The sequence below is a fragment of the Sphaeramia orbicularis genome, chromosome 18 (genome assembly GCF_902148855.1).
Source record: "Sphaeramia orbicularis chromosome 18, fSphaOr1.1, whole genome shotgun sequence".
In the NCBI taxonomy this organism is placed as follows: domain Eukaryota; kingdom Metazoa; phylum Chordata; class Actinopteri; order Kurtiformes; family Apogonidae; genus Sphaeramia; species Sphaeramia orbicularis.
In genome coordinates this window covers 18,263,171-18,288,337 of record NC_043974.1, presented here as the reverse complement: position 1 = coordinate 18,288,337, position 25,167 = coordinate 18,263,171, and the positions used below count along the sequence as shown (strand labels likewise).

The 25,167-nt window shown below is 38.7% G+C and overlaps 1 protein-coding gene across 1 annotated transcript in view; it reads left to right on the top strand.

The window, feature by feature from the left end:
- Nucleotides 1–22,778, top strand: part of arsj (arylsulfatase family, member J) — a 28,457-nt gene extending 5,679 nt beyond the window's left edge. The window contains exon 2 of the mRNA XM_030162932.1: nucleotides 20,003–22,778. Within this exon, the coding sequence (XP_030018792.1) occupies nucleotides 20,003–21,401 (1,399 nt within the window). The 3' untranslated portion in view covers nucleotides 21,402–22,778. The remainder of the gene's footprint in view (nucleotides 1–20,002) is intronic.
- The last annotated feature ends 2,389 nt before the right edge of the window (nucleotides 22,779–25,167 follow it).

Here is a 25,167-nt window from a genome sequence, read left to right as displayed (position 1 = left end):
TAAATAATATGAGATTTATTGTTTTAATTTTCTGATGTTTTATACCAGCTTTCATGTCAGATGTTACTAATTGTTTGCGATGCTTCTTGTCATGGGGTCAAAGGTCACACTCAGCACTGACTTTAACCCTTAGAACCCATTTAGTTCAGTTGTTTGTGTGTCTTTTAAGGCTGTGCACATATTTCCTGTATTTTCTTGTTGTATCTGATAGAAAAGAAAGAATGACAAATAAATATTAGGAATGCACCGATACCAGTATTGGGTATCGGGTCCGATACTCAGCTTGTGTACTTGTACTCGTATTTGTAAAAGTACTCTGATACAACCGCACCGGTACCACTTCCAACAGAGTGACATTTGCAGTTAAGTGCAGCAGGTACGCAGCAGAGGCGTAATGTCAGCAGTGTGGAGATTTAACTAAATAAATGATGGTGACAATAGTAACACTGACTCCAAGTAATGTTAAACACACAGATGGATACGGACAGAGCATTCTGTCCATCCTCTGCGTACATTCCATCCGTTTTCCAGGTGCTCACAGATGCGTACCCAGACGGAGAATACCACCGGGAACCGTGGAGGTAGAGGATCTGTTCAAAGAGCGACTGTGTGAGTTAGAGAAAAACTACTGACACGTTTATGACAACTACCCTCATCAATATCAGCATTAGTATTCACATTAGTGTTACCTCTGTCGTCTCCATGACTCTTACTGACTTTCTTCTTCTCAAAAAACTTTACTCTTCTTTGTGGTATTAGTCCAGTATGGTTAATTCAGAGTGGCAGTCCCTGGTGGATTAAGTGAGAAACACTCATTCCAACGCATTAAATGTCAGTAGCAGCACTTTGTTCCAGTCAGACTAATAACAGTGACAATAAAGCACATTTATAAAAGTAACTAAGAACTGGAATGGTATTATTAAGTACTCATATTGGTACTCGGGATCGGCAAGTACTCCAATGTAAGTACTGGTACTTGTACTCGGTCTGGAAAAAAGTGGTATCGGTGCATCCCTAAAAAATATGTACGTTCATTTCAACCCTGTAAAAACAACAAACCTAGACTTGGCCTGATTTTTGCACAGTTGTAAGTGGTAGGAAAATCGGTCAACAAAAAGGCGACTACGCTTAATGTTTTGACCGACTGAGAAATTTTGCACATCCCTTTTGCACACTGTTTTTTAAACACCTAGAAGTAAATCCACAGTCATCTGCCTGTTTTTTTGTGATGCCTTCAAGTACTTTCAGTTAAAAACCGCTTTCATTTGCACCGCCTCACTTTTTCAGGCAACCAAATCAGACTGATAATAAAGACCATGTTGGAGAAGTTAATTCAGTCCACATTAGAGGCAGTTCATGCCATTTGTGGGAGCTGTGATTTTACCAACCAACGCCTTGTAAGCCCTGTTATATCAAGTATCATACATGGCAGGCAGAGTGGTAATAACTTGTCATGAACCTATATGCAGCATTTTTTTCTTTCACCACACGACCACTCCATCCTAGCGCTCCACACCACAATGCCAGCGCTTTTCTACCAGAAAATAGCACTCTGTGGACACGGGCCCTAAGGTAATTAGGCAGAATATACACTTTTTTAGAAATGATTCCTCAAGTGTTGGCAAATCTGAGTGTTTCCCCAGCAACCCCTTGGTGTTTTAGTGGGCAACAGGAAGCTGTGTGGCCGTATTAGCGGGTGAGGCTGATTGCTCTGTATCACAGGGGGTCAGTTGTGGTCTGGCTTTGTAGTTTTGCTTACAGTATGTTCCATATCAGCAGTTTCCCTGCAGCTCAGCGGGGCTTCCCCTCCAGTGCCTGCGCCATCTGTTGTAATCCTTAGCAAAAAAAAAAAAAGAAAAAAGGAGTCCTGCTGGGCACCACTTTTTTTGGCAGGCATCCGAGAAAATAATGAGAAAAGTGCACCCTCTCCTTAGCCTCCTTGTTCCTGAGCGCTCCAAAAAGCAGAGCAAGCATCCATGTGGAAATGTAGGTGTAGCTTCATTTATGTTTCCAAGCTTTTACTGTGTTCCTGGATGGATGGTTAGCAGAGGCGTACGTTTGCAACATGTGTGGTTGAGTTTGAGTGAAAGATCATCATCATCCACCCGTTTGTCGGTGTGTGTTAACATGAAAACATCAGCTGGACACTAGCTGAGGCTTTGAGAGCTAAGTCATTCTGGCATACTTGTACAGACGTGTCAAGGCAAATATCAGACTCCACCAAGATTCAATCCAAAACATTCGCACTTTGGAAGAGTCTGAATAATTTGTACGCAGTGTTTAGACTGGTTTCCGCAGCAGCCATCTCTGTCTGAACCTGGCCGCATGCCCCGTCCATGTAATCAGATTTCATCATTAGGTCTTCCCTTCCTGTTTTTACGATGGTAGGACATGTTTGCTGTGGGCTGTTCATACTGTCACCCAGATGGACAGGCTGAGCTGCTTCATAAACTTCTAAAAATACCTGCAGGGCTTTAAGGTCAGAATAAACATCCTGAGGCCAAACCAAAGGAGCCACATATGTCCATCCAGTCACTGATGGTGGAGACGGCTGTCATTATTTTAATAAGAGAAATGGTTTCAGGAAAAGCCTGTTGAAAATCCATGAAACACAGATTTTAACGGCTGTAACACAACACCTGTTCAAAGGAGTGAGAAATAATGCTTTCATATGGAAAAGCCCGTACTGCCATTAGTTTTCTGCTATTTAATGCAGAATAAGTGATCACAAATACTACTATTGTAATGTTGGGTTGTGAAATATAGGTTAATTTTAGTTACTTGTGAACTTTTAGATGTTGACAGAAGATCCCAAACTTTATTTTTCTTAAGCAATATCTACTTTTGATCCCTTGGTCATTCATCTTTAACTCATAAAGACCCCAATATCCACCCATGATCAAAATCATCTGTTGATCTAAAATGTTTATTACTTGTTGATCCACTAATCCTATCACTACATCTAAATAATTGGTGTAAAAAACAGTTTGTCATCTTTTCACGGTCATCAGATATGACCCATTTGGACGTTCAGAGGCTCCGTAGTGAACGTGGAAACACCGTCATCTTCTACAACATTGATTCACCAGTAAAATCCATGGAGTTTAATAATTGACAGTGGATGGAGGCACTTTGTTTATGTTTAGTTAATGATGTATTTGCTGAAAAAAGTCACTTTTCTTCAGTTTTCTTTGCTTCTGATGTAATAAATTTCAACTTTAATCTGAGCTTCGATAAACATCTACATGATCAGTAAATTAGCTATTGGAAAATACTTGATTTTCACTGAAAAAAATGCAAAATACAGAAGATATTATACTAAATGATGATAAATAACTTAAGAAAGGGTAAATGGAGAGAAAAATGCATTTGGGAACTGCCATAAACGTAACACTGGGTCTTTATGGGTTAAATGTTAGATAGACATTATTTCAATTAGCCTAAAGTAAGCAGGACTATACAAATACTTAGACTACTAGTATCTAACATTGGCTCCATACTGAGGAACTAGCACTTTAAAATAGTCTTACATATGTGTGTTAGTGTAACATAGCGAGTACTTCTACATGCAAGACTTTAAGGAACATCTTTGCTGACAATACGTAGTTAGCCTTTAGATTTGTAATAGAGTGTTTCTAAACTGTGGTATTTTCAATTTTACTTCCATCTTCTGCTCTTAAATAACTTCTAAAATCATTAAAAGGCCCAAACTTCACATAAACCAACTCAAAAAAGTGCAAATTGGTGCTGTTGATGGACAAATTCAACTCAGTTCAATGTAATTTCTAGAGCCCTATATCACAACAAGGTTGCCTCACAGGGCTTTGCAGAATTAGTTGGATATGAAAACAAACAACAGTTAAATAAACAGTAGATGAAGGAAATGGACTAATGTCCCGGGCATCCCCTGCCCTTAGACCCTCCTTCTTGGTAAGAAAAAACTCCAAAAACCCAGTGGGAAAAGAGAAACCTTGGGGAGAACCACAGTAAAGGAGAGATCCACTGCCATGGACAGACAGGCTGTAGATGCACCAGGACTGATGGACGCCTGTTTGTGGCTGTAGTTCTAGTCTGTAAAGATGGAATAGGGTGGGGGCACATGAGGGGGTCCATCTAATCAGATGAGACAGTGAGGGTGAGGAGGTAAATAAGACAAGACAAGATAATGCCTTTATTGCCCCAGAATGTTGCATTGTTGCAACAGCAGGACAATAATAATAATAATAATAATAATAATAATAATAATAATAATTATTATTATTATTATTATTATTATTATTATTATTATTATTATAAATTGCATTTATAAAGCCCTTTTCATTCAGCAGAATCTCAAACTGCTACAGAGTACAGGTTTGATGATGATTGTATATAAATTGGAACTAAAATAATAAAATTAGGGCTGCACGATATTGGAAAAAACTGACATTGCAATTTTTTTTAACCCTGCAATATATATTGCGATATGAAAAAGTCCTCAGGAGGATATAATAGCTGTGTGGTGCCGACATAAATGGTCAAACAAATTAGCTGTGTTTCCTCTCATTGTGGCGACAGGTACAAGGCACTATGGACACAGAACATGTGTTTTAATATCATTCTTCTTGTACTCGAAATAATTCCAGATAACTGACATTACTTTTCTTTTTGGCACCAAGTCTAAGCTTTCAGTGATTTTCTCTTATTCGTTGCTCATTTTTCAGTGTTATTACCAGAGACTCACTCCATGTGCAGGGGCGTGGTCTGCTTTGGTAAACTGATTAAAAATCCTTGTGATTGGTGGATCGCTGTGCGCAGAATGTGTCAGGTACCCAGGTGGAAATTAGATGAGAACACATAGAGTTCGTTGGCCTCCTACATTGCAGGACCTGCAAGGTGACTATTGCGTATACGTACATTGCGATGACGATGCTCAAATGATATATTGTGCAGCTCTAAATAAAATGCATAGTATTGGAACCTATAGTATTTGTATATTATATATTGTATATTACTATATCGGAATATAGTATTGGAACTGCTAATGTAGGGCATTTAAAGCATCAATTACAGTCTTTGTTTCGATGTGTAGTCAGAAGATGTGACAGAAAAAAACAACAAAAGGTTATTGAATCTTCAATCCTAACCATGTCAAATTTAAGTAATGACTACTTTTGCACTTTCAATTTGACGTAAATGAACATCTTAGGTACAGAAGCTTTCATACGACTTCAGGCCTAACATTAAACTTTACAATGTTTATGTATTTACATGAAAATCACTAAATCAGAATATGTCGAAACTTGTATGAATGCTGTAATGCTGATTCTATGCAGCAAATTGTTTATGGCAGACATGCTTCCTATAATTAAAAAAAACTGTAAAAAAAAAAAAAAAAAAGATAACACACCTTAAAAATCTTCAAGTTAAATCACAGTATATTTATTCATTTGGATAAAATCTCACAAAAAGTACATACTGTTTGTACTGGAGCCAAATCAATAAATGTAATGTGATTTGACTTGAAATTTGAGAAATGCTACCTTTTTTGAAATTTCATTGATTGTTGGATTTAGGGTTGGCGTTCTGTTGATGAGATGTTGTTGAGGCGGAACTTACTCCTTCGACGCTGCCTCTAATGTTACAGTTAAATAGTCATTTTAGTTACCAAAGTTTTCAAGAATGTACTGAGGTGCATCCAAAGCTGTACAATATCATCATCAGCAAGATTTGAAGGGACTGACACTGACAGATGAATCAGGCCTGTTTTTAATATCTCTGCAGTTGATGTCCTGGGTGTTCTCTGCATGCGCTGGCAGCTGCAGCGGAGTATATTGCACTGCATGTAAACTCTTACGATGACGAAATGTGGTCAGAATTAATCCATATGGAAAAAATACAAGCCATGTCAAAAACGGCTAGAGTTGGTTTAAGTTTTACAAACTTGTTGAGACATGGCCTCTGGAACCTGATATGATCTCCAAATTCAGACTAGAGGAGATAAAACCGAGCTGGCAGATTTAGAGCAGCGGTTGTGTACAGCTGTTGTTGGAACCGTAACAAAGCACTTTAACCTTCCAGTAACAGGAGCCGAACAAAAAAAAGTTTCCACTAAACAGAGGCAACAGAAAATTTTTGACTTGTTTTGTCGAGGCTGCACTGATGAGATTAAAAGCTTAAAGTCAAGTTCATGGTCATCCTTGCTCTTCAATTCTAACGCTCCCCTACTGAGGTTTTTACTCAAAAAACGTGGAAAGCCAAAGGGTAAGGGCACCTCAGGCGACCTCTAAAACTAAAAAATGCTAAATATGTATCAGGAATGCATACATTAAACAAAAAAACATACTTGTGAAACTTTGCCACTTCGGTTGGATGATGGAGTTCCTTTGTCATTTCGTCAACACGCTCGTGGAGTGTCAGTGATGGATGTCTGTGTGTGTGTCAGCCGTGTCATTTTACCTGTCTAGACAAATCCAACATGTGGACCCAGACATGTTCCATACATTATAGACACGGCAGGAATCGGTAGCTGAACCTCTAATCTTTGCACCCTTTATCTTCAGTCATGGTCAGCCTCAGACCCGCAGGGAGGATTATGGTAAATACCAGTAAATTGCAGTTCCTTTTATGTTTTCATTTACATTTCAAACATTTGTGTATATACCATTCAGGTGGCTTTAATTTGGGCTCCACACTTACATCCACCCAGCCTCTTTAGCTGGACACAGGTGTTTGAGTTATGGTCTCTCTGATCAAGAAACAAAAAACCTGATCTAAAATAAAACAAAGTCTTATTTAGGGCTACATGATAATGGGAAAATAATGACATTAACAACAAGAACTTCACATTATCTAACTTACATGAATAAAATCATGAAAATGTCACATATCTTCACTTTTGCTACCACTAGAGAAACTTTCTGCCTCAATTACGTTGACTTTTTGTTGATACCCTGCACATACCTAGAGGTAGTGAAGTATACACTACAAACAAAAAGTTAAGGATAATTTTTTTTTTTGGTCATTGTTGTTGTCATTTGTACAGGGCGGGGAAGCAAAATTTACAATGAACATTTAGTTGTTGTTTCTCAGCAGACACTACGTCAATTGTTGTGAAACCAAACATATATTGATGTCATAACCATACCTAACACTATTATCCATACCTTTTCAGAAACTTTTGCCCATATGAGTAATCAGGAAAGCAAACGTCAAAGAGTGTGTGATTTGCTGAATGCACTCGTCACACCAAAGGAGATTTCATTAATAGTTGGAGTGTCCATAAAGACTGTTTATAATGGAAAGAAGAGAATGACTATGAGCAAAACTATTACGAGAAAGTCTGGAAGATACTATTAAAGAAGAATGGGAGAAGTTGTCACCCAAATATTTGAGGAACACTTGCGCAAGTTTCAGGAAGCGTGTGAAGACAGTTATTGAGAAAGATGGAGGACACATACACTACCAGGCAAAAGTTTGGACTCACCTTCTTACTTAAATGACATGATATGGACCACAGATGGCCAACAAGTGCTCAGCATCATTTGGAACTCCTTCCAGACTTTTGGAAAACATTTCAGGTGATTACCTCATGAAGCTCATCGAGAGAATGCCAAGAATGCACAAAGCAGTAATAAAGGCAAAATGTGGCTATTTTGAAGAATCTAAAATATAAAACATGCTTTGAGTTTTGTCACACCTTTTTAAACTACATAATTCCATATGTGTTTATTCATAGTTCTGATGCCTTCAGTGAGAATCTACAATGGAAATAGTCATAAAAATAAAGAAAAACCAGGTGAGTCCAAACTTTTGCCTGGTAGTGTAGAATAAAAACATTTTCTTTTATGTAAATTTTCTTGTGGCAAATAAATTCTCATGACTTTGAATAAACTAATTGGTCATACACTGTCTTTCAATCCCTGCCTCAAAATATTGTAAATTTTGCTTCCCCACCCTGTAAATAAAACTACATCTGGTCATTAAAAATATGTTTCAATTCAGTTCACACACAAAAGAGTAAAACACAATGTGCAAGAATCCTAACTGAAAAAAAATAGCCCAAAAATTAAAAATATCCTTAAGTTTTTGTTTGTAGTGTATGTACCTGATGACCTTGATGGGGATATGCACCAAGTACTGGTCATTTTTATACCTGTACCCAGTTGGACTACCTATAAGGTTCATGGCCAAGTGGTATTCATATTGGTGTGTTGTTCTTTTTTGTGTTAGTGGTGAATTGAAAGCTGTTATTTGTCATTTTGACCATGATGACATTAGGTGTTTGACATTCTGCAATGATGCTACATACAGTATGTGTGTGTCTTGGACATGTGTGTACAATCATTTATGGCTGAAAGCATAAAACAAGAATGAAGCTAAGTGCAACATGTGCAGAACTGTAGCAGAAAGCAAACAAAGAAACACTAGTAATGTAATGAAACACTTGCACATAAAACATAGTATAAACCTAAAGCAGTGGAGTGTGTTTGACTGCTTTAGTGAATGTCAGCAGTCATATGTCTTCAGTGCAACGTCTCAGTTCTGACTGAAACCCTGTCAACTCAACGTAAAAATAAGTTTTAGTTGTTAAATGACAACACTGCTTCGGTTTCATCTCTACCATTAAAATTCTCCAATTTGTGAAGCAAGGGAAGATGACGCAGGAAATAAGGGCCATTGGCAAATTAAATGAAAAAGATTTCCTGTCCTTCACTATGGTGGACTCTTTTTAGATTAGGTACCATTAGGCAATAAATAGCAGCAGTGATAAAACAACTGTTGAAAATCTAATTCCATACCTTTATATTTTGCACCAAATTATAGAGACCAGTACAGCACTGGTACAGATAAACTGTATCAATGTTGGTTTTGGTATTAATTAAAGTCCTAACGTTACCCATTCCTAGACCTGAATAGGTCCATTTGGGGAAAAAAATCATAAACTGATCAAGAATGCATGCTAAGCACTTGCAATATCGCACTCAAGTACCCTTAAATTGGAGTAAATTATATTCTCACAGACAGACTTCTCTTGTAGATTAGTCATGGAAAATGAGAACCGTGTGACTTTTCCAATTGTATCAAACAGCAACAAAGTTGTAGGATGACGTGTTCGGGCTAATTTCTCTGTGACATTTTGCTCCTGCAATGTGAATATTACACAAGCTCACATCATGCTGACGATGGTGAAACAATATATTGTACAGCACTAGTTTTATTATCGGTCCCCTCCATCAGTAAATGACCTACCATCCATCAACAAACAAAAGATGAAGAATGAGTTTCAGGGTCTCGAGGGGACAAGCAGCAGACCTTGTGTTAGGATAGTGGCAGTGTTCCAAAAGCTCTTCTGTCATCCTCCAACACTGCGCTCTTACATTATAGCCCTCTGGATCTAAATCTGGTCGAAAACCACAAGGGGAGTGGGTTCGTTTGTTTGCTTATAGCAGCTCCTTTTCAAGCAGCTCCTCAGCCTTGGTTACTCCTTCTCCTACTTCTTCACACACTTCCCATCTGTCCACACTTATCTCCAACTCCTCTTTGCCTCGTAGTCACCCCTCCTATTGTTGTTTCAGTGATCTGTCACTCTTTCACTTACAACATTCATCCCACTCTAGTTTATCTCTGAGTTACGTTGAGCAGTTTGACATTTCAAGTGATAAATAAGCAGGGTTTTTGGAAAAGCAGAGGGTTGTTTATTTGTAAAAACAAAAGTCTTTAAAAACCTAACTACTACCTGCAGGAGTGTGTAAAATAAAGAATATATAAGCATGCAAGCAGAAACTCTAGGAGATGTGCACAACAATAGCAAATGAAGATCCTCCTGAAAGGAAGAGCTAAGTAAGACAAACTGCTGCAGAGCTGACTTTGATTAAACGCAGAGCGCCCAAAATGAGACTGGTTATTTGAACCATATGTGTGGAGGACGTGGAGCAGTAATACAACAGAAGGCCTGGCCTGGACGGCAGGTCTGTTTGGAAACCTCCACAACCTCAGTGGCTGCAGAAGTGGCCATTGCACTTGTTCTTGTGGGTCTGTGGCAATTGTACAGTAATTTTAAGTTTAATGGTGTGTGTGATTTGTTGGTCTTTTGGCTCAGTGCTTGTGTAAATAGACCGAAGTTAGAGTGACCAGAGAAGAAAGTGATTATTGGTCTTTTAGTGCAGGAATGCATCTACGCTCTAGGCTTGATAAGATATGGGAGTGAGTGCCTGTCTGCTACAAATATTTCACCGCATGCACATCGATTTATTCCGCACTGGATAAAGGATTCAGAGATACCTGACTCCTGAGCTTTGGCGTGCGTGCTGTTCCTGCCCATTTGTGCCCTGCTTTGTTTTAACGTTATGCTTTATAAGACGTTATAAATCAGTAGGGGCTGCTGGGAAGGAGAGAAGATCTCCAGAGGGCAGTAGTTACTACAGTCATTATTTTAAGGCCCCATAAATACTAAAGACCTAGAACTGTCCTTCAGGTGCTCCAAAACCTCCACAACCGAGACCTAGTCGCCTTGTTAGACCCCCCCTGTGCCCCTCCATGTCAAAGAGAAACAACGCAGGGATACTTTGAAAGCCCTTGCGCTCCACCTTGTACCATTCTCCGTCAGGACCTGGGGCAGGTTTGACTGATTTGTGGAGGGATCACAGACTGCACTTAGCATGACATTCTCATTACACGCCTGTAACCTTTTGGTATGTGAACACCACCGAACCTTCAGAAGTTGTAGGAGCAGCAACTGGGGCTCTTAAGGGGTCACATTTTAAACTTGCGAACACATACATGTATTAATAAATCTGCATGAATGCGTCTTGTAAAGTCTTATAGGTGCTTTTCCACGCAAAACTCCTTGACAAATAATAAAAGGAGCGAAAGAGAGAAGTTGGAAAAACTTTGTCCTTTAAACTGAATGTATATGAAGACAAAGGCGGAGATAATGAAGCGTATTACATCCAGAAGTAGCTTTATAGACCGTTAAGGGCAAATAACGGGGCAAATTTTACCATGTACTTTGGTTCTGGAAAGATTATGGAGAGCAAAGTTTTACAAGTACCCATTCTTTATTGAGTTAATTATATATTATTTGGGTTTTTGTAATAAAATGTTGGATGGTGTAAACATGGTTCTTTATGTCTTTCTTTTAAAGTCACATTCCAGTGCCAGGCTCAGTTTACCTCCTCAGCTTGTTGATGTTGTTGTTTTACCCACAAACACATGTTGCCTCTGTGTTTTTTCTTTATTTTTCTCCTTTTCGTTGTCCATTGCATTTATTTTGCGTCGCGTAATGACAGATCAACAAAGCCTCCTTTATCCCCCTATGTGCATGTTTGTTGGGTTTCAGGCTCCCCCTGCCTAGACCACCAAGTGACAAGACATTCTTCCCTTTGCCATATGAAACCAAGCCTCGCTCTCTCTTGGCTCCCATCAGGGCTAGTGTGGTCTCATTGTGAATTCACCGACCTGACCCCAAAGACTTTGCAGTGAATAGAGGTATCAGATTTGGATTTGTGCTGTGTTATTATCCTCAAGAGTTTAACATTTTAAAAGTCCTGGGAACCCATTTTGAAATATGTGGGAATAATTTTTGCCAAGTTGTAAACACTACAATTTCCGAAGTCATTTCCAAAAGTTTTGGAGGCATCAGCCACAGATGGCATTGTGTTTTAATGTGGCCCAGTGCAATACAGACTGTGGGATTCTCCCTAGAGTACAAACAGCTTTACCCTCAGATTTTCACAGAGTGTGGTTGCCAGTTTCAGCGGGCATTAAATCCGACTGGTTGAGGAGGTGGGTCAGTGGTCAGCTTTTCCACCCAGGAAATTGCTTGGTCCAGGTCCTATGGCCTGCCTACTGTACTGCAAACTCAATGATGTATTTGTGTAGAGAGGGTACAGTGACTGTTTGTTGTGGTTAGATGGCACCATTTGCTTCATTACCCTGTTATATCCTACTATAATGGACGTTCTGTGTCCGACGCGTGTCCCGTGTCCCGATGTTGCAGCAGGGAAGGGCGTTTGTACGGGTTTTCCTCAGCCTTCACAGGCCCAATCGCCACCAAACTCGCCAAATGAATAGAAACATTACCTGACGATCTACTAGGCACAGTTTTATGTCCGTTTCCAATTGTTGTCAGGTATTCTGGGTGATTTTATCCGTCCTGGCTCGCTCAACCAGGCACGAGAGATGTGACGTTTGCGGACGAGTCGACACTTTTGAACGGCTCTTTTAAGTGAACGATAACCTATTCGTTGTGAGCCGTTCATTTACGATCCGTTCTTATATTGAAATTACCCACACTGCCTTCATGCTTCACCTGTGTGTCACATGAGTCTGAGTTGTCCACACTACCTTCACCTGAACGACTAATGACATCTCTGAGTTTGAGTTGTCCGCAGCACACACCATGCACTTGAACGCAGCTACGTGCGCAGCTAATTTAGGGGAGGAGTTACCAGTGATAGTCCGACTGACTGGACTGAAGACATTTACTGCTGCATCCAGGACGAGCAACTGGAAAAAGTGGAGATGTGGAATTAACTGGAGGAGCATGTTCTTCCTATAAATGCAGATATGCATTCATGTGGTGGACCCCAGCCTCACTAAAGTAATGGTATGAAGTACCTGTCTGCTGTTCTACTCTATGCAACGGGCCATGAAACACGCTCAAAAATCTGTTTCCTTTTACATGTTTGAAGGTTTTTCAAAAAACTAATGCAATAATTACTTTCCCGGGTAACTAATTACATTTATGAAGGAGTAATTCTGTTACTAATTCTATTACTTTTTTGGAAAAGTAATTGGTAACTATAACTAATTACTCTTTTAGAAGTTATTTGCCCAACACTGGTGGTTATGCTGCCGTTCATGACATTTCTACTGCTACCAGACGATCCTACAATGTGAAGGCTGCAGTTCACTACCGCTGTATGAATTTAATCATGCTTGACAGGCCAAACAAATACATGCTCTTCCCTTCATTCCTCGCATGTTGGCTCAAATTATTACCTGCACAATGCATGATTAAATGGTACTTTACACATGGATAGTGGTGGCAGACAAGTTCTACTTGTCATACGATTGTACAGTGGCACCATGGGTACAGTGCTGCTTGTCCAAATAAAAGGGCAAGGACCTCCACTCCAGAAAGCCAATGCTGAAGAATGTCTAAGATGTAATACCACTGATGAGCTCTGGGGGGAGCTCAAAAAAGCCATGGCTCCCATTGACTAACACTGGAGTTCTCTATAAAGTACTAAGTCAATCTTTATTTCCCAGAAGCCATTCCAGTCTCTAATGAATAATCTAGTGATTCATCACTAAACTTTTCCTCCTTTAATAAGATCTCAGGTCAGATAGAAGTCTCTATGTCTGCCGTGTCAGGTTTTGATTGACAGGTTTGTATGACATCTGCTGAGTTGGACTTTCAGAGTTTTTCAGTTTATTTAATGAGGCATGTTTTCTCGTGTTTGAGAGTTTGACTGTAGTTGTGGTAAATACATTCAAACAAGAATGTAAAACCATTCTATTATGTAGTACTGGTACTACTTTACAGAATTACTGCACTATCACACAGCTAATCTCTGACCCCTCAGGCTCCCATAGTCCTGCACCTTTTGCCCAAATATGGTCAGTTCCTGCTCAAATCACAAACTACTGGCCACAAAAAAGCATGTACACTCTATGATCTAAGTTGACTCTAAAAGACCCAAATAGCTGCCAGTAACCTAAAGCATCTACGGATGTAAAAAGTTTAATACTTTATGATCTGCTAATCCTATTAATACTTGTTAATAATTCAAGTAAAATCCAGTTTCTCAACTTTTCATGGTCATCAGATACATCACCCATTTGGACGTTCAGAGGCATCTTCTGTAACAGTTACTCACCAGTAAAACCCATGTAGTTTGACAAATAACAGTGGTTGTACACAGTTGTTTTTATATTAGTTAATGATATATTGTATACATTTTTTTTTTATTATTCTGTTACCTCTTTTTTGATGTAATAACCTTAGAATTTACTGTGAGCTTTTTATCTACAAAATACCTGATTTTCACGGATAAGTACAAAATGCAACCGGAAATGCATATCTTAAATGATGATAAATCACATTAAAATGTTTAAGTAGAGAGAAAAAAATTATTTGGAAGTTGCCACAAAAATAGTATTAGGTATTTAAGTGTTAAAGATACTTTTTTTTATGTGATGGATACATGTAGACCAACCCCAGCCATAGTTAGTGAATAAACTTGCTTACACTATGCAGAGTAGTCCCAATAGAAATCATATTATTAAATTGAGATTTTTTTTTTTTTTTTATTGATCTCTAGGGGCTGATAGAACACGTTTTTATCATCAATTTAATGGGAACATTCATTAGAAACACACAAAGCCTGCCTCAAACACAATGATTAATACACATCACTCACTTTACTCATCTTGCATTGACATATTAGACCATTCAGTCTGAGCTGATACAGATCCTGCTGCGTTCACACCACTTGGCCATCAGCTAGACCGCACATCATATTATCATTACAATGTTGATCTAAGTCATCACATGTTGCTGATTTTCCTCATATGCAGAATTATTTTAACCCATAAAGACCCAAACATCCACCACTGACCAAAATCATCTACTGATCTAAACAGTTTAATACCTGTTGAACCACTAATCCTATCAATACATGTAAATAATTGTTGTAAAATGCAGTTTGTCATCTTTTCATGGTCATCAAATTAGCATTTGGATGTTCAGAGGCTGCGTAGTTACCGTGGAAACAGCATCATCTTCTACTACATTAATCACCAGTAAAACCCATAGCATTTAATAAATGACTGTGGATGGAGATATAGTTAATGATATATTTTACAAAAAAAGTCACTTTTTTATTCAGTTTTCTCTGTTTTTGATACAATAACCATCAGCTTTAATCTGGGGTTTTATTAACATCTACACTATCAATACATTAAATATTGGAAAATACCAGCTTTTTATAGGAAAATGCAAAAATTTGAGAATTATTTTATAATAAGTGGTGTTAAATCATTTAAGAAATGTTAAATCTAGAGGAAAAATCATTTGGGAACTGCCACAAAAGTAGCACTGGGTCTTTATGGGTTAAGGAAGGTTACTGTTGCGTTAAAAACAGAAGCCTCAAAATTCAAAATGTTTTATTTACTGAAAAATAAAACAGATTTTTACTAGAAGTTGAACCCAAAGCCTCTTCGTGGAAACAAATAAAACAATATGAAGTATAGTTTTATTTGTTTTTATTGAGATACTGCTCAGTCTGATGATATTACACATCTCTGTATATTGTTCAAAGGTAGGGTAAACTTCATCCTAGTGAAACAAAAGCACCTATAAAGTTGATAGTCGGGCCAGCTGTGCTTCACAGAGGGGAGTGTGTATCTGTTTGCAGTTGCAGTCTGTGATTTCATGGGGAAATGTGTGTCGGTGTATTGTTTTTGTTGAGGAAGGGACTCTGTAGCTGTAAATCACTGAGTTTATTACCGTTTTTGGAATGTTACACTCACCGCACGATGGTGTAAACCTTGAAGGATTTCGCATTCTTCATTGGGAGTGAAGGTTTGCTAAGCCTGACCGCCCTCGGGTTCTCCTCCAGCTTAACCCTTCTTTCTGTAAATCTAAACCAGGCAGTTATTCTCACTCCCTCTTCTCTGTGACAACTTGACTGAGGACCACTAGCCTCAGGAGAGAGCCAGGGAAGGTCTAAAGAGGAGGAAGGTGAAGAGGCATTTGGCTTTGTTGGTTCCCGTCCTCTTGGGTGTCTTACATTTTACTTAACGCAGACATGTGGAGTCAGACAGTAATGAAGTTGGAGCTCATTGTGCCGGTATTCTGACGGCTCCTTCCAAAATCCCAGCTGAACCACCTCGGTGCGAGCCAAAAAACAGTCAGTTACACTCTCAATGAATATTTGTTGGCTCTTTTAAAGTCAGGCCACAAATCCCACAATTCCTGTTTTTATTGATTGCATTTGAAGTAGCTGGAAGTCATCTCCTCATTACTGGCACTGAGCATGTTTTCAGTGTTTTCACTATTACACTTGAGATCTTCAGGTACGAAAAAAAGAGTTCTGATTGTAAATACACCTGTAGACAATCACAAAAAAGAAAGAGAAAAAGAACTCCTTCAAGCAGGAGCAGAAGGAAATAAGCAAAACTTTATTTATACAGCACATTGTATCCAGATGGAGCACAAGGCACAATGTGTAGCCAGATACAAACTATGTGAATAGTCTATTATAAAACTATAAACTTGATTTAAACAAACTCATGAAGCAGACAAGTGGATTAAAAATGGTTATTAAAATGATTGAGACTTGCACCAATCAGTAAAGACTGATCAGAAATGTGAATCGCCATTAAAGAAAAAAGAATAAAATAAGCAAATAACATAAGAAAAGCAGTAGTGCAATAGAATGTAAGAAATAGTAGTAAAACTAATAATACTACTCAAAAAAGATGATGGTGTAATGATAATTAGACCTGAATGCAGTCGATGTTCTATTTAAAGCAGTGGTTCCCAACCTTTTTTGGCTCGTGACCCCATTTTAACATCACAATTTTCTGGCAATCCCAGACATTCAAAACTGAGAAATTTTTTTTTACTAAAATTAATTTGTTTTTAATCATGTACCTAATAGTTTTCTACACTACGTTGCAAACATATGTTAATTTTAGATGACATTTAGTCTAATGTATATTGTTATGGACGGAGGCAGAAAAGCCAGGTGTAGATTACTGCACAAAGTGAGAATTTTATTTTCTTTGGCCAGGATGTGTACAGTCAGTCCAGCTTGGATTTACAAGGCTGATCATTAATACTGAACAAACAATAAATCAGACTATGAATTATGAAAGAGCTGCAGCATCTGAAACCAACCACAATGAACATTTGACAGATAAACAGTACCACAGTGCTTCAATTTCAGCTTCAGAGTATGTCTTTTATGTATTATGATTGTTTCTCTCAACTCACCATATATTTTTTATTGGTAAGTTTTTTATTTTTATTTTTATCAATTACTAGAAGTTTCAGGTGACCCCATTTGAATTCCAGGCAACCCCATGTGGGATCCCGACCCCAAGGTTGAAAAACACTGATTTAAAGTCATCAGAGACAAATTAAAAACCTCCTTTCTGTGCACATTTGTTCAAAAGTGTGTTTTTTAGTTTGCCAAATTCCTGAGTTCCTTATCTTGTGACCCCCTACTCTACAGGTGTCAAAAATGCGGTCCGTGGGGCAAATCCAGCCCACCAAAGGGTCCAATCTGGCCCGTAGGATGAATTTGTGAAATACAAAAATTACACTGAAGATATTAACAATCGAGGATGTCAAATTCATTCTAATTCAGATTCCACATACAGTCCAATTAGATATCAAGTAGGTCAGACCAGTAAAATACTATCATATTAAACCTATAAATAATGAAAACAGTAAATTTTCTCTTTGTTTTAGTGTAAAAAAGTAAAATTACATGAAAATGTTTATATTAAAAAAACTGTTATTTTACAAAAAATGTGAATAACCTTAAATGTCTTAAGATAAGTAAATGCAATTTGACCAATATTCTGCCTGTTATTAAATGTTTTGTGTATTTATAATTATAATGTAAGTTAGAATGCACATGTGTAAAGGATAAACTGATCATCTGAGCCATAATATTGTTAAAATTGCAGTTATTTTTCTGAAGACGTTTCTAGTTGTTCATGTTATTTAGATTTTTGTAGATGTAAACCTGTTCATAATATAATTTTACTTTTTTCACTGTTTTATTTTACTGGTCTGGCCCACTTGAGATCATATTGGGGTGAATGTGGCCCCTGAAACTAAAATGAGTTTGACACCCCTGCTCTACTCCTACTCAAAGACTACTGATCAACAGTGTCGTTGTCAGTCATTCAGTAATTAGTCATGTCCATTTCATTAACAACTCTATAAATTCCTGCAGATCTAGTCACATCAACAGTCAAAGTTGCATAAATGACAAGATGTTTAGGACTAGAAGGTACTTGCACTGAATATCTGTTCATATCAGAGCTGCTCATCAATAGTGTTCTGTTAACTTACTGCCAAGATGGCTGCCACAGCATCATTAGCCGCAGGTCACAACTCTGTTTCCTGTGTGGCTTTGACTGACAGCTCCTCTGTTTTCGCTCCAGGCCTCCCCACACCACCAACTATTATACATCCACCTCCTCTCTTACACTGTTAGACATCACTTCAACATAAGCCTGTACTTGGATTGCCAGCCTATAAGCACTCTTCTGTCAGCTCAAATGTATTTGCTTTGGACCGGCTCCATTGTAATTAGAGTCAGATTGAATAATGCATCAGTGTGTAATTTCCAATACAATGAATCTCTCTGTGACTGGATGACCTAGTGCCTTCTAATGGTCTATGAGAGGAATCCTCTGTGGGGGAAAAATCTCGTCAACTTACATTGGCGGTTCATTCGGCTTTAAGATTATTTTATTGAAATGTCATACAGTAGCATGTTAACTCTATAAGCTAATACGGAAGAGATGTATTCTGGGGAGAGTTTGCAGATGGTTGTGCAACTATTTCCAGTTTTTAAGTAAAGGATACAGAGGAGGGCTTTTAAGGTTTTTAAAGATCCCCTCCAACTATGTTCCAAAGAACTGAAATATTGAATAATCATTGAATAATAATTTGATCTCCCTCAGAATCTCTAAATATGCTACCATTGGTCATGTCAAAACTGTTGATAATATGATATTACTTTCTCTTTTAATAGTCTTTTCAGTGCCAGAACAGCAATGGTACCAGCTTTCCATTAGAGCAGGGGTGTCAAACTCATTTTAGTTCAGGGGCCACATTCAGCTAAATTTGATCTGAAGTGGGCCGAACCAGTAAAATTATAATATAATAATATATAAATAATGTCAACTCCAAATTTTTCTCTATGTTTTAGAGTGAAAAAAAGTAAAATTACATTATGAAGATGTTTGCATCTACAAACTATCCTCTCAAACAATGTGAATAATATGAACAAACTGAAAAAAATGTGTAATTTTAACAGTCTTATGCTTCAATTGATCATTTCCACATGTACATTACTACTTACAGATCACAGTGGATCTACAAATACACAAAACATTTTGTAACAGGTGGAATATTATTAAAATTGCACTTACTTCTCTTAAGAAATTTCAGGTTGTTCATATTTGTTCAAGTTATTCAGATATTTTTGAAATACTATACTTTGTTTTAGTGTAAATACATGAAAATATTTACATTTACAAAGAGAAAAATTTGGAATTGTGAGTATTTATACGTTATTATAACCTACCTGAGATTGAATTGTTCTGAATGTGGAACTTGAACTAAAAGGATTAATATCTTAGTGTAATTTTTGCATTACACAAATTCATCCCAAGGGCCAGATTGGACCCTTTGGCAGGCTGGATTTGGCCCCTGGGCCGCATGTTTGACACCTGTGCATTAAAGCCTCCACCATTAATCAGTTAATAGATTAGTCATTGATTACGTTCATTTAATAAATATCATTTACTTAACTATTTTGATACTTTGTAATCAAAAATACAAACTTTTCTTATTCCATCCTTTTAAATTTGACTATTTTCCTTTTTGTTTTCTATTCTATAACAGTATCCTGGATATCCTTTGACCATGAATTAAAAGAGACATGACTTTGTATAGACCAAACAACTATTGAATTAATTGAGATACAAAGATTAGATTAAATGACACTGAAAGGAATGGTTAGTTGCACCCCTGGTTTTCACAACCCACTAGTGAAAGTAGTAGTATGTAAGTCTAATCTATTATGCAAGTTGCACAATAGACCCTGACTGGCTCCAGAGTATTGGTAATGTCACAAATCCTGCATGTAGAAGACATGTTGAACTCAGATTTTCTGTGAAAAGACAGTCAAACATTATGTAATGAAGCTCAAAGATAAAATGTTACCAAAGTTTCTAATGACGTTGCATGTGCTCTATTTTCTAGGTATCAGATCCACACGGGCCTTCAACACTCCATCATCCGAGCCACCCAGCCCAACTGCCTTCCCCTCGACAACGTCACCCTCCCCCAGAAACTCAAGGAAGCAGGTTATTCCACACACATGGTAGGCAAGTGGCACCTGGGCTTCTACAAGCGTGGCTGCCTGCCCACGCAGCGAGGCTTTGACACTTTCTTTGGTTCCCTGCTCGGAAGCGGAGACTACTACAGTCACTATAAATGTGAAGGGGCTGGAATGTGCGGCTACGATTTATATGAAGGGGAAGAGGCAGCTTGGGAGCAGGACCGTGGCATGTATTCAACTGTGATGTTTACACGAAAAGCTATCAGCATCTTAGCTCATCACAACCCTCGCAGACAACCTTTGTTTCTCTACTTGGCCTATCAGGCTGTTCATTCCCCGCTGCAAGTTCCTGCACGCTACCTCGAGCGCTACAAGGGAATCCCAAACTTGCATCGACGAAAATATGCTGCCATGGTGTCTTGCCTTGACGAAGCCATCCACAACCTCACGTTGGCACTGAAACGCTACGGTTATTATGACAACACAGTTATAGTGTACTCCTCTGACAATGGCGGCCAGCCATTGGCAGGTGGAAGCAACTGGCCTCTTAGGGGCAGTAAAGCCACGTATTGGGAAGGGGGTATCAGGGCTGTGGGCTTTGTTCACAGTCCCCTTTTGGTGAACAAAGGGACAAAATGTCGATCTTTGGTCCACATTACTGACTGGTATCCCACGTTGGTCACTTTGGGTGAAGGGACTTTGGATGAAGATTTAAATCTGGACGGGTATGATGTCTGGGAGGCAATTAGTGAAGGTCGCCCATCACCTCGCCAGGACATTCTTCACAACATTGACCCAATTTATATCAAAGCCAAGAATGGTTCTTGGAAAGCTGGGTATGGTCTCTGGAACACGGCCATCCAGGCAGCTCTGCGAGTCGGCCACTGGAAACTCCTAACTGGAGTCCCCGGCTACAGCGACTGGGTGCCGCCACAGACCTTTTCCAACCAGCGACTGACCAACCGCTGGCACAATGAGCGCGTCCGCTGGGACCGGGGTAAATCCGTCTGGCTGTTCAACATCACAGCCGACCCTTATGAAAGAGTGGACTTATCTCAGCGGTACCCGCATATAGTAAAGAAGATGCTAATGCGGTTAGCGCAGTACAACAAGACAGCAGTACCGGTACGCTATCCGGCTAAAGACCTCCGCTCCAACCCTCAGTATAATGGAGGGGTCTGGGGACCCTGGTTCAAGGACGAGAGAGAGAGGCAAGAGGAGGAGGAGCGTTTCAATAATCTGTTAAGTGATGTTCTTGGGAAAAAAAGGTGGAAAAAGAAATCAAAGACCAGAAAATTGAAAAGGAGGGTAGAAAAGTAGCCCACAGCATTTGTGAAAGCCTTTTGTGAAAACATTGATATGTAGAATCTGTGTGCTTGTGTGCATATGTGAAGTTTGTGTTGGAGTCTGTGTCGTTCTATGACGATGTGCTGATAGTTTCCTGCCATTAACTGACTACATTTCTATACTAGTATAAAATATCAAGCAAAGATTTGAAGCAAACTTTTGAAAAGTCTCAAAAATTAAAATGTAAATTTTGTGCATTTTTATGAGCTGGTTGGAATCAAATAATCTCGGCTCCACTGTGTCACCAGCAGGCACCACTGTTGCTGCTGAGATGTCATCAGTCCACACAACCTTTCGTACCATCAAACATGTTTCCACCTTTATCAGAATATCTCAGAAGATGCACTAAACAGCTGCATCTGAACATGAGTTAAATGCAAAAAGATGGTCCGTGGCCTTCTGTGCACATTTACTCTTTGTGCCAACAAAGAAAAAAGGAAAGAAAGTCTTTTTTGCAAAATTTACCCAATGTGAAATTTCAAACTGTACATTAATTCTGTTTATTGAAACACAGTTACAAACTAGAGCTGAACACGGCTGCTGCTGTGTTATAAGAGAAGACAAACATAAAAATTTTCACAGGAAAAAAAAATGGATCAAAGTCCTCTAGTTTTTAGTGTGCAGACTTATCACTGATGTACGCAAACCAGACAGTCATTGTCTTTGAAATGGAATTAGCAAACAAAACAAAACGATCGGCTCTCTGCACAGAACAGACTTCAACACAAACTGCAAAAGCTCATGAGCATGCACAACTCTTACATGTTGAACATTTACATTGCCTTTTCTCAGGGACTGACACATCCTGCTTCAGGATTGTCCTCTAGTTTTTTTTTAACTCCTATAGACTCCAGTATACTGTACGGAAAATGATGTGGATGGACTTTTTATGAAGCTTTAAGAGAATGAGGAAAAGATCCACTAGTTCAAACACTACTGTCATGCCCAGAAACAACTAAGACCTCATGTTAATGTTAGGGGCATTTAGAGAACGTTTATTTTTGTACATTCTGTTGCATGCTTGAACTATTGCCACCTTCATTCTGTAGAATCATATTTCACTTAGAGTAGAAAAATAAATCTTTATATAGACAGTTACCGTAAATGTTGGTGACAGAGAAATAAAGTAAAACATAGTTCTATTATGTTGCTGATTGTCATGATACAGCATCATGGAAACAGATGTAGGATTTATGTGATGTACAAAAGGATGTACATTGGTTTTATAAGCACATTCTGTCCAAACATTATGGGAATAGTGTTTGTTCCCTCTGTTAGATAAAGTCTGGACTGGGACCAGGCCAACTTGAATGTAAGACAAAGTAACAAAATAAAAGCCCCAGACACAAAGCTCATTGTCTCTTGCCATCTTTCAAGTTCTGTCTGGTTTGGATTTTATTACACTCAGATTTCCTTTCGTCTTTGGTCTCTTAAAACCTCTTTTGTATTAAAAAAGCTGACACACAACCGCAAAGTGCAATGCAGTCGTGAATGGAAAATACAGTAAAGTGGGTCTAACCAGTGATAAAGATGTCATTGTATGGGTATAAGCATCCGTGACTAATAAAAATGGACCTATTAACATGCATTTACATTCTGAAAATTTACATTTTTCATGCGTGTCTGTTGCTCAGCACCCATATAAACAGTCACCAAATAAGAACGAGTCGCTGATTAATGACTTGATCCTCTTGTAAGTTTTGCGAGTAGTTGGTTTGTTGCGCTTAACAGGCCAATTATCTATTTTAATGACACTAAATTGCTTCTAATTTACCGTTTCCTAAAATATTTATAGATGGTTAGAAATAGGTTGGTGCAGGATAAATATGGGATGTATTTAGTATTGTTTTTATTTGCTTGTAGCTTGCCAGTTTGCTCGCTTTAATTGGCTTAGCAAGAGTCTTATAAGTCTGTGGTTGAAATTTCAATTCTGGCTACATTATAAAAAAAAAAAAAAAGGAGTTCCAGGGAGAGAATTGGGTTTTCCCGAAGAAAGCGTGCCAGACCAAGCTGCACTCCCCTCCCATCCACACTAGCATGGATCCTCCTGCCTCTCTGTGCTGTATTCAATGCCAAATTATGACCTCAGACCTTTTGGGCATTGACTCAACTTTGACAGCGGCGTTCGTGTTAACAACTTCTACTGATACGGAGATGGTTCCCTCGATCCTTAACCTCTGCAAATCCAAAGCAGGTGAGCTGTGTTGGAGTTAATCGCGGTGGTTTTCCTCAGCGTCTTCGCCTTGATTTGAGGTCACGTTCTGCCCATGGGAACCAGAATTTACCTGCATAAGCTCACTCTTCACCGCAATGCACATGGGATGCCCTGCCTATATTAAGAACCACAGCTGAGATTTATAGAAGATCAGATTCTTATTTCGTTACGTTGTGCTGAATTTCCTTTCCCATGGGCCATAGGAACAGTTAAACCCTGGATTCTCTGGGAATTCACATTTGCTTTGAGTTATAGGCTTTAGCATCTCTCTTATGGGAAAAAGCAAGGACATTTTTTTCTATCCTTTCAACTGAACTATAAGGCAATACATCAAGCTCCTTCATCTGACTGCTTCACTCTAAGAATGCCCATTAGTGCTCATTGGGATTGATATGAAAAAACAAACCTGATGGATGGCAGAGCGAGAGAACTTTGATCTAAGTGAAGTGCGGCGATACATTTTGGTTGGATTGCATTGATTTTCTTTCAGTGGTGACACTGTGTGAAATGTATAATGTAGGTTCCCGCATGATCAAGGTGCAAATTATCCAAATTATGTGAAGCCAACTGGAAAGAGCCGACTGCCATACTGCCAAAAGCTACATGAACACCATGACTCAGCTAGGCTTATGTTTGAAAAGTATCTCTCAGAACAGTCAAGTGATGAAAAACAAGACAAATATCAAGCAGCTGTCTTCCAAAAGAATCAAATTTAATATGCAATCTATTAAATAGCTAGTGAACACCACCCAATACGCCAAAACAGATTTAATGCTTGCAATGCATGCTCTTGGAGCATTACACGCTGCAGGGCTGTGCCTTCCACCAACTTGGCAAACACGCCACATTCCTTTTGTAAGAGGTAGTAGAATTTTTTTTTTCTCAAGTGACTGTATGAGCGTAAGAACGGCTAATGTCATGTTTGTAAGACATGTAATAGGAAATCCCGTCCAGGACCTGACCTGAAATGTCAGCAAATAATGAGTCAAAATGATAAAGTTGGCTCATCCTTTTTCCTGGAAGCACAAATATTCTCATGTCCACATTCTGAGGACTACCTGTTGGAAAATGCATGTAGTTACTGGTCACCCTACAGCTCTGACACTGACTGAAGAGACCATGAGAAGACATGATTTGATGGACAGTCTCTTTTGGCTGTTAGTTCCACTACCAGACTCGGGGATTTCCTGTAATGAGCAATTTCACCCGTGCACAACTGGAACTTCTCTTGGCTTTCAACATGAGTCTAACACTCCCGCTGTATTCACTTTATGACATATTTCCCTATTTTATGTTTCATTCAGGACCACTCCCTGAATATGTTAATATTTATTCTTCTTCCTTTCGTTATTCTCCCTTGCAAGTACTATTCCTACTCATCTCCATGTTCTCCTTATCGTCATTCCAAGCCATTCAGACTATTTCCTGTTTTTTTTCCTCTGTAATTATTCTTGTAATTCTTCATTATCATCTCTGTGCTTTGTTTGACTTTGCTCTTCCAAAGGTTTTACTGAAGTCCAGACC